The 13,927-nt window shown below is 61.3% G+C and overlaps 1 protein-coding gene across 1 annotated transcript in view; it reads left to right on the top strand.

The window, feature by feature from the left end:
* ACSF3 (acyl-CoA synthetase family member 3) overlaps positions 1 to 11,282 on the top strand; it is a 58,476-nt gene extending 47,194 nt beyond the window's left edge. The window contains exons 7-9 of the mRNA XM_012466035.3: positions 4,763 to 4,897; positions 5,412 to 5,523; positions 10,568 to 11,282. Of these exons, the coding sequence (XP_012321458.2) occupies positions 4,763 to 4,897; positions 5,412 to 5,523; positions 10,568 to 10,685 (365 nt within the window). The 3' untranslated portion in view covers positions 10,686 to 11,282. The remainder of the gene's footprint in view (positions 1 to 4,762; positions 4,898 to 5,411; positions 5,524 to 10,567) is intronic.
* Positions 11,283 to 13,927: the final 2,645 nt, after the last annotated feature.

Genomic DNA, 13,927 nt, shown 5'->3' with positions numbered 1-13,927 from the left:
ACCACGCACACACCCGGGCGCTCAGGGCCCCACACACAACGCACACACCCGGGCACTGAGGCCCCACACACCACACACCCGGGCACTGAGGCCCCACACACCACTCACACACCCGGGCACTGAGACCCCGCACACCACACACACACCCGGGCACTGAGGGCCCCACACACCACACACACACCCGGGCACTGAGGGCCCCACACACAACGCACACACCCGGGCACTCAGGGCCCCACACACCACGCACACACCCGGGCACTCAGGGCCCCACACACCACACACACACCCGGACACTCAGGACCCCACACACAACGCACACACCCGGGCACTCAGGGCCCACACACCACGCACACACCCGGGCACTCAGGACCACGCACACACCCGGGCACTCAGGGCCCCACACACAACGCACACACGCGGGCACTGAGGGCCCACACACCACGCACACACCCGGGCACTGAGGGCCCCACACAGCACGCACACACCCGGGCACTGAGGCCCCACACACGACGCACACGCCCGGGCACTGAGGGCCCCACACACCACGCACACGCCCGGGCACTGAGGCCCCGCACACCATGCACACACCCTGGCACCTGCAGAGACACAGCCACACCTGCAGAGACACAGCCACACCTGCTGAGACACAGCCACGCCTGCAGAGACACAGCCACGCCTGCAGAGACACAGCCACACCGGCAGAGACACAGCCACACCTGCTGAGACACAGCCACACCTGCTGAGACACAGCCACGCCTGCTGAGACACAGCCACACCGGCAGAGACACAGCCACGCCTGCAGAGACCTGAGATACACCCGCAGACATCCGTGCCTGCAGAGACACACACACCTGCAGAGACGTAGGGGGTCTTGCAGTGTGCAGAGAGGTCTGGTTGTGTGTAATCAGCCACTGATGGGCCGTTCCTGTGTTTGTAGCACTCATCCCTTGTATTCATAAACTTAGTTTATGTGAATTTGTTCTTTAAAAAGTTGTTGCACGATCATAATCCAAAGCTGACGTTGGTGTGACTTATCTCTTGATGGGGTGTTGATGCTCCTGGAGATTGGGAAGAAAATTGCTCCATAAACCAAAAAGCAAAAAAACTTACTTAAAAAAGAGATTCACAAGAAGTTAGAAATAGCACACAAGAGCTCCTTGTGCCGTCCCCCCCAGTTTCTCCCAGTCTCGGCCCCGTGCGTGACTGTGCTGCAGCCTCGGCCCCGTGCGTGTCTGTCCCGCAGCCTCGGCCCCGTGCGTGTCTGTCCTGCAGCCTCGGCCCCATGTGTGTGTCTGTCCTGCAGCCTCGGCCCCGTGCGTGTCTGTCCTGCAGGCTTGGCCCCGTGTGTGTGTCTGTCCCGCAGCCTCGGCCCCGTGCGTGTCTGTCCTGCAGCCTCGGCCCCATGCGTGTGTCTGTCCTGCAGCCTCGGCCCCGTGCGTGTCTGTCCTGCAGGCTTGGCCCCGTGTGTGTGTCTGTCCTGCAGGCTCAGCCCCGTGCGTGTGTCTGTCCTGCAGCCTCGGCCCCGTGTGTGACTGTGCTGCAGCCTCGGCCCCGTGTGTGTGTCTGTCCTGCAGCCTCGGCCCCGTGCGTGTCTGTCCTGCAGCCTCGACCCCGGCCCCATGCGTGTGTCTGTCCTGCAGCCTCGGCCCCGTGCGTGTCTGTCCTGCAGCCTCGACCCCGGCCCCGTGTGTGTCTGTCCTGCAGCCTCGGCCCCGTGTGTGTGACTGTCCTGCAGCCTCGGCCCCGTGTGTGTCTGTCCTGCAGCCTCGGCCCCGTGTGTGTGACTGTGCTGCAGCCTCGGCCCCGTGCGTGTCTGTCCTGCAGGCTCAGCCCCGTGCGTGTGTCTGTGCTGCAGCCTCGGCCCCGGCCCCGTGTGTGTCTGTCCTGCAGCCTCGGCCCCGTGCGTGTCTGTCCTGCAGGCTCGGCCCCGTGTGTGTGTCTGTCCTGCAGCCTCGACCCCGGCCCCGTGTGTGTCTGTCCTGCAGCCTCGGCCCCGTGTGTGTGTCTGTCCTGCAGCCTCGGCCCCGTGCGTGTCTGTCCTGCAGCCTCGGCCCCATGCGTGTCTGTCCTGCAGCCTTGGCCCCGTGCGTGTCTGTCCTGCAGCCTCGGCCCCACGTGTGACCGTGGTGCAGTCTCAACCCCATGTGTAACTGTTTTGCAGCTTTGGAACCAGGACACGGCACTGGGCAGTCATGGGGCATGGACAGCTTCCCGGGCTCTACACGCAAGGCATGTGCCTGTGTGAGCTTAGCTCTCTACCAACCCACTCCTGCGCAGACCCGCCATAGCTCACCTCGTGGCTGCCTCAAGCGGCCATCATGGCCTCACACCCCCTCCCACTGCTCCCCCACACCCCTGGTCTTCCTGTGACTTTGCAGGTAGGGAAGGTTCCTAACTGCAGTCAGGTGATGGAGCCTTTTAGGAATGGTCGCTTTCATCAGCAGCTCTCCCTCGAGGTCCGTCTGGGCCGCTGCTGGGTCAGTGCTTTCCTGCCCGCCTCCCGCCCTCCATCAGTGCCTTTTCCTCCCCCGTCCCCCAGTCAGCGCCTCTCCCTGCCGCATCAGCACCTCTTCCTCCCCCCACTGTTCCTACAGGATGCTCTCTGCACACACCATGCCCTCTCCCCACAGCCTGTGTCCCGCACCTCAGAACCGGAGCCACACCCTTGGGCTCAGGCAGCATGGGGAGGGGCCCCTGGAGAGCAGAGAGATTTCAGCCGTGTCCGATGGCCCAGCCCTACTGGGAGCCTCTGTCGCCCACTGGCCCAGTGTGGGGTGTACGTACAGCCCAGGGGTGACCCCTTCAGCACCTCCTGCAGACCTGGGATTCTATCTTTGTCCTGAGGACATGCACCCATGTATCATGCTGTGATGACACTGGGCCCCTGGAGAGTTACACTTAGAGCAGCTTGAGAGGGTGCCAGGCACTCGGCAGCCTTGGGTGCAGGCAGTGTGGCCTCCGGCAGGACCAGAGCAGGCCAGCAGCTCCTTGCTGCATGGGGACCTGCGTCAGAAGCTGCGTGGGGGGCCCTGGGCACAGGTGTCAGCAGCTGTGGAGCAGGAGCAGCCTGGACGGAGTGGCTTGGTGCAATTAAGAGATGGTGCTGGAAGACCGGTGGCTGTCTGGTCCAGAGGGGACACGTGGAGCCAAGCTGCACAGCAGGAGCACGAGCCACATTGGGCCCCACGGGACTCGGGACAGGCTTTGTCCACCCCTGCCAACAGCCCTCCAGCCAGCCACCCAGTCAGGCTCCCCCAGGGCCACAGCGTGCTCACCTCCTGGTGGGGATCCTTTCATTTCTTCTGCTTCCCGTCAGCACAGAGTTCCAGAGCTGGGGAGGGTCCTGCCTGAACGCCCAGCCCTCCACTCCATAAATGGGCCCGAAGCCCACCGGGGCACACCCATCCGTCTTGTTTAATAGATTGAGGAGCGCACCGTGGGTCTCGAGGAGTGGCAAGGTGATGGATGAGGCCTTTCTGCGTCTAACAGCTTGATGTATAATGAAGTATTTATGATTTATTCCAGCTAATAACCCTTGTGGATTGCAGGGTGTGTGCAAGCATGGGTGAGGCCTCAGCACTGCTCTCACACGCACCGCGTGCTCCCACGGCCGCAGGCACACACGTGTGCCTGTGCACGCTCACAGACGTGTACCGTGCCCTCCCAGGCTGCACACGCACCTTGTACCCATGTGCCGTGAGACAGCTTCGGGCCGGGAGTGCAGGCTCCGAGGCTGCAGCCGCTCTCCCGGGCTCCCCACCCTCGGTGGCTTGTGCCGTCTGTGTTGAGCTACTTGAGAAAGCAAGCAGCAGGGAAGGTCAGTTCCCAGCAGGAGGCTCCAGGAACTTCACGGGGGACGAGCAGAGGCCATGGCTTTGCCTGAGGAAGAAAGTGTGGGGCAGCCCAGCCACTGTTCTGGGACCAGCATGGTCGGGTGCGGCGGGCAGGAGGTGGACACCAGCGGAGGCTCCGGGAACCAGGAAAGGCCTGTCCTCCTTGGTGCCTGCCCCTCCCTGTGGGCCTCGGTGTGGGCTTCGGAGCCCCTCCCATCGAGAGGAGCTGGGCAGTCACTGCTGGGCCTCCGCAGGGTGTTGAGAGGTGTCTGGTTCACTTGTTTTACTGAATATTTGACCTGGATGCTTTTATGGACCTGAGAGAAACAGCAACAGGCCCTGATGGGCCTCAGCCCCTCCCCCAGAGCCTGCTTGCACGAGGAGTGGGCCCTGTGTGCTGCTGTCGAGGGAGGCCATCTGGGGCCTTACAGCAGTAGCGCAGCACAGCCAGGTGGCCCAGCACACCCTGACGCCCGTCCTGAGCGAGGCTCACCCCGCGCACCCTGGCTCCCGTCCTGAGCGAGGCTCACCCCGCGCACCCTGGCGCCCGTCCTGAGCGAGGCTCACCCCGCGCACCCTGATGCGGGGTGCTTGGTGCTTAGAAAAGGCCACACATCCCACCCGTGACTGGTGGTTACCGACGACTGTCACAGAAACGGGCTGAGCTGACTTACTAATGCAGGGCGTCTGCAGCCCACAGCCCAGCAGTGCTTCTGCCACCTCCTGGTCCGGGCAGGCCTTGGGCCCACTGCTGACCTGCCCCTGGAGGAGGTACATACGGCTGAGGGTGGGGAGGGGCAGACCCCATGCCGTGGGCTCAGTCCCACCTTGGGATGCACGTCGTGACCTTCAGGAACGTGGGCTTACCTGGCATGGCTGCTTCTGTGTTGCGGTTGCCGTGCGGGGTAACCAGAGCCCCCTTTCCTCAGGGGACACCGTGGTGTTTAAGGACGGCCAGTACTGGATCCGAGGCCGGACCTCGGTGGACATCATCAAGACCGGAGGCTACAAGGTCAGCGCCCTGGAGGTGGAGCGCCACCTGCTGGCTCACCCCAGCATCACAGGTGCGTGGCCAGGTCTGCGCCCGGGAGGCTGGGCTAGATGACGGGTGCTGCCTTCCACGTCTGCGTGTTAGAGGATTGCAGATGAGGCAGAGGTCCCTGTGGCGCTCGCTTCTGCTCCCTGCCGTGGCCCGGGCACACAGGGCTGATGGGGGCACAGCCTACTCAGTGTTGGAGCCGCCGCCCACGTACCCACCGGGGCTCCCAGGCCTGATCGGGCGCAGCTCGCATCTGCGTGATGCCCCTGCGGGAGGGCGAGAGGGAGAGTGCAGAGAGCCAGGGGTGGGAAGGCTGAGTCCTGCGAGTGCCCAGTGCCAGATCCACCGTGAGGAGCCCGCCCTCACTCCCCTCCCCGCAGGACCAGCCGGCACCAGGACGGGCAACGGGAGTGGCCCTCTCCGAGGACGGGCTCCAGGGCTGCGGCCAGACTGAGCACTCCCTGTGCATCCAGGCACTCTTCAGCCTGCGAGTGCCACTGAGGCGTTCCCACGTCCCCATACTGTTCTTCTATCTGCAGATGTGGCCGTTATTGGAGTTCCGGATATGACATGGGGCCAGCGGGTCATTGCTGTGGTGACTGTTGGAGAAGGACACTTGCTGTCCCACAGGGAGCTCAAAGAGTGGGCCAGGTAGGGCTGGGCGGGGCGGGCAGGGGCATCTGTGGGGTCTTGGTGGTCTGGGGGTGAGGGCGGCCCTAGCTCTTGTCCTGGGTCCAAGAAGTATGAGGTTACACTGACAGTTTGATGGGTGAGGAGGGTGGAGAAGGTGAATTTTACTGAGTTCTCAGCAGAGAGAGAAGACGTGAGGGTGGTTAGCCACGCAGAGTTGGGTGTGGCTGGGTCCAGGCTTTTTGGGGGCACAGAATGGGGAGGGGCAGGCTGTAGGTGACATTGGAAAAGGACGTTTGGTTGGTTACAAAGCGTTATTCAGAAAGAAACAGTCGGGAAAGAGTGGGCAAACAGGAGTAGAAGTTCTTGCTCTGGGCTGCAGGTTCCAGGCCGTGTTTGGCTTGAAGGCTGGTTTCAGTGGGGCCTGCCCTGCCCACGTGGGCATTTGCCTGCCTCCCATTGCTGCCTTAAAGAGGTCCCCGAGGCAGTAATTTATAAGAAAACAGGTTTAATCGGCTCCCAGTTCCGCAGGCTGTAAGGAAGCATGGCTGGGAGGCCTCGGGAGACCGTCACCGTGGAAGGTGAGGGGGAGGCTGGCACGTCCCACGTGGTGGAGCAGGAGGAAGAGCTCACCTATGGCAGATTCCTTCAGAACAGTTCTGTTCTGTTCCCTCTGTTCCCTCTCCATTCACACCCTCCCTGCCTCCACCCTGACTCGCCTTCTCCTGAGCTCTGAAGGTAGCTTTGGCTCATCAGATGTGACTCCACAAAGAGCAGGAACTCTTGCTCATCAGGCAACATAGCAGCAGGGAGCACAGAGGCCCGGGTGTGCAGGGCACAACTGGAGCACTCCCATTCCGCAGGGAGCACAGAGGCCCGGGTGTGCGGGGCACAGCTGGAGCACTCCCGCTCCGCAGGGAGCACAGAGGCCCGGGTGTGCGGGGCACAGCTGGAGCACTCCCGCTCCGCAGACAGCAGGGAGCACAGAGGCCCGGGTGTGCGGGGCACAGCTGGAGCACTCCCGCTCCGCAGGGAGCACAGAGGCCCGGGTGTGCGGGGCACAGCTGGAGCACTCCCGCTCCGCAGACAGCAGGGAGCACAGAGGCCCGGGTGTGCAGGGCACAGCTGGAGCACTCCCGCTCCGCAGACAGCAGGGAGCACAGAGGCCCGGGTGTGCGGGGCACAGCTGGAGCACTCCCACTCCGCAGGGAGCACAGAGGCCCGGGTGTGCAGGGCACAGCTGGAGCACTCCCGCTCCGCAGACAGCAGGGAGCACAGAGGCCCGGGTGTGCAGGGCACAGCTGGAGCACTCCCGCTCCGCAGACAGCAGGGAGCACAGAGGCCCGGGTGTGCGGGGCACAGCTGGAGCACTTCCGGTCTGCAGACAGCAGGGAGCACAGAGGCCCAGGTGTGCAGGGCACAGCTGGAGCACTCCCGCTCCGCAGACAGCAGGGAGCACAGAGGCCCGGGTGTGCAGGGCACAGCTGGAGCACTCCCGCTCTGCAGTGGCAGCTGCTTTCGTTAAACAGCCACCTTGTGGGAAAGAAAAGGTAGGTGTCATGTGCTCAGAGCTGCGCTGGAGAGTTTCAGGGTCCAAGTGTGCAGGAACTGAAGTCCCAATGCTCCTCAGCCCTTGGCTGTCCTCAGGGCCGCCCTCTCCCCGGGACACCAGGCCGCCCTCTCCCCGGGACACCAGGCCGCCCTCTCCTCGGGACACCAGGCCGCCCGCCCCTGCTCTGTGCATCTCTCTGGAGTCAGGCTCCTCACACAGCATCGTGTGGGCAGTGACAGTGGGTGTGAGAAGACCCTGAGGCAGGAAGCTGTGGGCTGGGCACTTGAGGGCCTGCTGGGGAGAAGCCGCCTGTGAGGGGCAGGACCAGGCCGGGAAGGCCACCCGTCATGCGGTCACAGCCCAGGACTTGCCGGGCGCTCACTGTCCAGGCCACTTGCTGTGCTCAGGTGACAGCGGCCCCGCCTGCAGTCCTAACCCCCGTTCGCTGTGCGCAGCTCAGGCTGAGACCGGTGCTTGCCCATTTCACTGTGGAAGAAAGGACGAGTTCCCGATCTGTGAACTTCCAGTCCTCCGTTTAAACTACCGTAAAACAAATACACGACCTCAAAGGCTCCACTGGTCAATTCTATCAAAGCTTTAGTGTGAAAAATAAAACCAAACCCAACAAAGTAAGTCTCTGATGAAACAGAGCAGGGAGGGGCATTTCCTAACTCCCCTCACGGGACCGTCGCTGTCCTGAAATCAAAGCCGGACAAGGAAGCGATAGGACAGGATTCCCGATGGACACACACACAAAATCCCTAACGAAACATCAGCAATGACATCTGATTAACGCACACCAAGACGGCACGACATGATCAGGCAGCGCTGAAGCCAGGGAGAGAGGGGCACTTTCATATTCAAAACTCGGTCTGTGTAACTCACCGTATTTACAGAACGAAGAAGAAAAACCATGTTTCAATAGATACAGAAAAAGCATTTGCAAATCTCAGAACCCTTTTGTAGCAAAAACTCTTAGCAGGCCGGGCGCGGTGGCTCAAGCCTGTAATCCCAGCACTTTGGGAGGCCGAGGCGGGTGGATCACGCGGTCAAGAGATCGAGACCATCCTGGTCAACATGGTGAAACCCCGTCTCTACTAAAAATACATAAAATTAGCTGGGCACGGTGGTGCGTGCCTGTAATCCCAGCTACTCAGGAGGCTGAGGCAGGAGAATTGCCTGAACCCAGGAGGCGGAGGTTGTGGTGAGCCGAGATCGCGCCATTGCATTCCAGCCTGGGTAACAAGAGCGAAACTCCGTCTCAAAAAAAAAAAAACTCTTAGCAAACCAGAAGGAACATCCCTGAACCTGATGAGTGCGTCTATAAAAAGCCACCAGATGACGTCCTGCTCAGTGGGGAGCTGCTGGCGCTTGCTTCTTGTGACCAGGAAGGGGTGTCTGCCCTTCCCACCGCCCCCCAGTCTCATTCAACCAGAGTCTGTCCACTGTTAGAGGTTGAGACACTGGTTACACACGGAGGCTGGGGAGGCTCAGGCAGGCATGGGCTTCTGGGGACCCGGCCGTGTTCCCTTTCAGCCTGGGTGCCACTTAGATGGGGGCAGTTGCTTCAATAAAACTTCAGAAATTCCTACACAGGCCAGGCACAGTGGTTCACGCCTGTAATCCCAGCACTGTGGAAGGCCGAGGCGGGTGGATCACCTGAGGTCAGGAGTTCGAGACCAGCCTAGCCAACATGGAGAAACCCCGTCTCTACTAAAAATAAAAAATTAGTCGGTCATGGTGGCAGGCATCTGTAATCCCAGCTGCTCCAGAGGCTGAGGCAGGAGAATTGCTTGAACCCAGGAGGCGGAGGTTGCAGTGAGCTGAGATCACACCACTGCTTTCCAGCCTGGGCGACAGAGCAAGACTCTGTCTCAAAAAAAAAAAAACTGCACATCCCTCACCACACTGTGCATTGGACAGCTGGGTGTGAATCACACCTCCATGTAAACATCTGTAGTAGTTTTAGGTAACTGTGAAATAGGAAGGTTGGAGGTGGGCGTGGTGACGTGCCTGGAGCACTTTGGGAGGCCACAGCAGGAGGATTCTTTGAGCCCAGGAGGTCAAGGCTTCAGTGAGCTGCGACTGTGCCGCTGCACTCTGGCCCAGGCAACGGTGAGATCCTGTCTCAGAAAGAAAAGAGAGAAAAAGAAAAATGTGGAGGTCAAGGTTGGCAGCAGCACTGAGGTCGAAGCCAGCTGCCCCTGGGGAGTGAGGGGCTAGGCGGGGCCGACTCTCCTCCGTCCTGAGAGGCATTCGGGCAGGGGCAGGTGGGCGGGGGGCCCATGCTGGGTCTCTGGCCGTTTCTGGACAACAGGCAGTGCCTTCTCCATGAAATGCGTCAAGAAAACACGATGCTTGGTTTCTGGACTTTTCGTAACCTGAACATTCAGGGGTCGGGTTTGTTTTCCGACATGGCTCGGTGCAGCCTGCGTGCCCTGAGCCGGCCATTCCTGTGCGTCAGCTGCAGCCGATGCCTTCAAGGCACACCTGGTGGGCAGCAGCCGCACGACCGCCTGCCTTCAGGGAGTTAATCTCGTTTATTTCCTCCCCTCCTTTTTTTTTTCTAGTCGCTCAGGCTAGAGTGTAGTGGCGCGATCTCGGCTCACTGCAACTTCTGCCTCTTGGGTTCAAGTGATTCTCCTGCCTCAACCTCCCAAGTAGCTTGGACTACAGGCATGAGCCACCACGCCTGGCTAATTTTTGTATTTTTAGTAAAGACAGGGTTTCACCATGTTGTCAGGCTGGTCTCGAACTCCTGACCTCAGGTGATCCGCCCACCTCGGCCTCCCACAGTGCTGGGATGACAGGCGTGAGCCGCCGTGCCCGGCCTTTCCTTCTTTCTTTAACGGTGAACGGAGGAGCACCAAGCATCACACAGTCTCAGCTTCTGATCCCAGCCCCGCATCCCTGCCCCCTGCCCTCGACCCCACCCACTGAGTTTTGGCCGTGAGGAAAGGGGACCCTGAGTGGAGGTGTCAAGTCTCAGGGGCCGTCCCTGCCGTGCGGGGTCTGTGAGGCCTCCTGCTATGCAGGCTGGCGTGTGCAGAACCATGTGGCCTTTTCCCATCTCAAATGCCCCTGCCCCTGCTCACCCACTCCCAGCCTGCTCACCCCTCCCCACCCCTTCCAGATGTCTCTTCTGGAAGGGGAACTGGCCATAGGGTGACACGGGGCGTTCCAGCTGCAGTGCGGGATCTTGGAAGGCCTGGCCCGGTGTGGGGGCCCTCCACCCTGCATGCCACTGTGTGCAGCCCTGTCCTCAGGGGTGACCTCGCCCAAGGCCTGCACACACCATGGCCTCTGTGGTAGCAGTGATGGCAGCATGCTGCCACCTCCTGCGGTCACCACCCCTGGGCTGCTGGGGCAGAGATGGCTATGGTCACCCAGTACATATGCCTGGCCACAGGACAGCCACGGTGCCTGGCCAGGTACAGGGTCCCAGGGGCGCCTGAGTTCCTGCCACTGGGCAGTGTCAGGGCCACACGCCTCAGGCTGTGCTTGTCTCTGCAGAGACGTCCTGGCCCCTTACGCAGTGCCCTCGGATCTCGTGCTGGTGGAGGAGATCCCACGGAACCAGATGGGCAAGACTGACAAGAAGGAGCTCATCAGGCGCTTCTGCCCCTCATGACCCAGGTGCCAGGGGCTGGGCACTCGGACTGGAGGTCTGGCAGGGATTGGCAGACGCCCCCTTCATGCCGAGCACCACGGGGTCTGGGCGGAGACCTGGCCTCCGTCAAACCTCAACCCCGCAAGTCACGGCACACAGAATGAACTGTTTGGGATGAAATGACCTCATGAGGCCCCAGCCTCGGGCCAGTTGTCGCTGCTTAGGGAGACTGTCCCTGTCCCTGGTGTCACCTCTGCCTAGTCACCACCGACCTCACCCGTGCAGCGTAATGCAGCCACACTGCATTGTGGCCTGGTCACCACTGACCTCAGCCGTGTAGTACGACGCAGCCACGCTCCGGTGTGGCCGGCCCCACGCACTCCACCCTTGCCTGGTCACCACCAGCTTCGCGGCGTGCCCCGTACGCTCAGGCACCTCCCACCCCACAGTGCCCTGTGACTGCTGGGCTCTCCAGGGCAGGTCCCAGGAGGGTCCCCGAGGTGTCCCCCAAAAAAGAAATAAAGACTCCACTGGAGGAAAGAAGGCCCTGTCCCATGCCGTCTGCCCTGCCTGCACCTGCGCGCAGCACACTGTACATGCCTGAGCCTCCCCAGAGCCAGTGTCTCCCGGCCCACCTCGGAGGTCTGGGCAGTGCCCAGGGGGCCTCCTGGGAGGGGCTGAGGGTTCACAAACCTCCCAGAGCCAGCCCTGCCCCACGGGTCTCGGGCGTCTGAGGAGAGCAGCTCCCGCTGTGGGGACACCTGCCACCCTGCACAGTCCTGTGTGTCCGCCGGCACATGCCACCGGAAGTGTGCAGACGGACAGCCCTGGGGTTGCTCTGCCGGGACCCCGCCTCACCCCCCAGCGCAGGGACTGTCCAGGTCTCCGCACCGGCCCCTCCTCAGCCCGTGAACCCTCCCTCCCATCACCATCTCCACCCAGAACCCCACCTGTCCTATCACCCCTGATCTCATGTCTGCGGCTCGCCAGCCTTTCCCACAGGCTTGAACGATGCAGAAACCTCAGGAAGGTGTGTTGTGAATGTTGGGTGCACCCACGTCGCACTTAGTGGGGTCGCACGGAGACCATGGAGAATCCAGAAGTTTCTGAACAGTTTTCAGGAGCACAGCCTCTGGGAAGTAGCGTTCACAGCTGTTGGAAATAGATGCTCGGTGCTGAAAAGAAAAATTGGCGCTGAGACAAAGGATTTTTCAGCAACGCAATTTTTACTTCCTGGACTGCAGGAAGGGGACCCTCGCCAGCCATCGTGCCACGAGAGTACGATGAGCAAAGGAAAACACACAAATTTCTCCCTTACGCACGTGGGTTCGTCCTTGCTGCCGTGTCTGATCTCTGCTGGTGGAGCCAGACCTCACGATCTAAACTAAAACCCGACTGGCTAACGACTTAGAACGTTTCTAAACAGGTAAAAGCAGTGGAGAGCTGGGACATGCCTGTGAGCACGTCCAGCACAGATGTCTTGGTTAAAGGACCAGGACACAGAATGTACTACGTGCCTGTAAGCACGGCACGTCTGACAGCCACAGAGGACGGGGCTTAACAAAGTTATTAGCACACTTGCTCTTTAACAAGAAAGGAAACTTTAAAAAGGAACTTTTTCGCATTTCCCACAACAGCCCAGCAGTGTCTGGCCTCAACTTACCCAGAACGTTCTGCCCTCAGAATGCACGTCTGAAAGGGTGGCCATAAGCTAGTGTGCCGGGCAGGGGACCAGCCCCATCTCAGGCTCATGAGCCTCAGGGACAGGCAGGCATGGCCTGGGGCCCCTGCTCACTTCAGCGTGTCGTCACCAAGCTCCTGTGAGGCCACAGAGCAGCATCCAGCCCCGCCTTCCAGGACGGGTGGGCACCCCCGGCCGCAGCCCTACCACACCTGATCTCCTGCCTCACCACGTGGCCTTGTGCCGTCCCCATGGCCGACCCTGGAACAGTCAGGGGAAGGCGGCCCGCCCACCCGCCAGAGGCCTGGACCCCAGGGAATGGCACCCAGAGACCGCAGTCCAGATGGCGGGGTCCAGGCCTTGCTAGTAGCTAAGGAAATGCCTTCTGTTCGGAAAAGGTCAGATTTCACACAGCAAGATTTTTACTTCCACTGAGTCTACATTCGCATCTCCTTTAGCCCTGAAAATCTGATTCCTGAAAAGTTTACATAATCCTTTGCTTTATGTGATAGTGTGTATCACTTCCTTTCAAAATGACAGGGGTAGCTTGGTGCTGCCAAAACCACAAACTGCGATGCCACGGTAGATACCACACACTCAGCCAGGGTAACCTGCCGCTGCCGGTGCCACGGACCGCAGGGAGCCTGGAGCTCGCCGAGCAGCCGCGGAATATGGTGCTCCAAGGACACGGTGGAATGCTGTGTCCTGAAGTCACGAGTGACTCTCCAGCCTTCCCTATGCCAGGCTGGTCAGCGTCTGTGCACACAGTCCGCCAGTGCCTGGCTAGGCCCCCGGTTCCCCTCCACTCTGCCAGCCGGGACCAAGCCCATCCTGGAGGGAACTCGCCCTCTCCTCCCCAGCCCATTAAAGGCCCGTTTATTCCCTGTCTTGGCCTCTGGTGCTGACCTGGCCTCTGGAGACGCAGGTGGAGCTCCGTTAGAGCTAAGTCACCGTGACTGAGTCCCTCCAGATACCACAGCCCCCATGGCTGGCAGCGCCTACCCCACACACCCTGTCCCTGGCTGGGCAGCCCCACACCACACAATTCAGACCCAGGAGCAGGTGCCGGCTGGGTCAGAAGCCCTCTCTGCATACTGGGTGCCTTTGACCTCCTGGGAGGCTAGCTTGAATCCGTGAAAAGTCAGCCAGCTCTGACCCCAGCCAGACACGGGGGTACTGTCAGGAGCTGCTCCCAGACTAGTGGCCCAGCTTCTCTCAGGCCCGGGGGGTGGCGGGACTCCCGAAGCTGTGGCACCATGCCTGCTGCTGGCAGGAACGTCCCACACGCAGCCTGTGGGAGCCGCCACACCGTCCTTTCGGCCTGTCCTCATCAGGGGCCAGGTGAGGCCCCTGCCGCCCTTTGCCTTCCCTCAGCCTGCGCCTTCCCCGGGAGGGAGGACATGGGCTCAGCTCCTGCCTCCTCCATTCGTTCAACAGATGGGGCCGGGGCCAGCAGCCCAGGCGTTAGGCTGGCAGGTCCGCTGAGGCCGAGAGGTCCTGCGGGGCAGCCAGGCCCGGCAGCTCAGGAGTGCTAAGCTGGGACCACATTCCCACCCAAGGGCCGCCGTCCTCCCCGGTGTCC

The sequence above is a fragment of the Aotus nancymaae genome, unplaced genomic scaffold, assembly GCF_030222135.1.
Source record: "Aotus nancymaae isolate 86718 unplaced genomic scaffold, 86718_ANA_hifiasm-v0.15.2.pri h1tg000095l, whole genome shotgun sequence".
Lineage (NCBI taxonomy): Eukaryota > Metazoa > Chordata > Mammalia > Primates > Aotidae > Aotus > Aotus nancymaae.
Note: the sequence above shows the minus strand (reverse complement) of the source record. Positions and strands in the feature narration are given on the sequence as shown.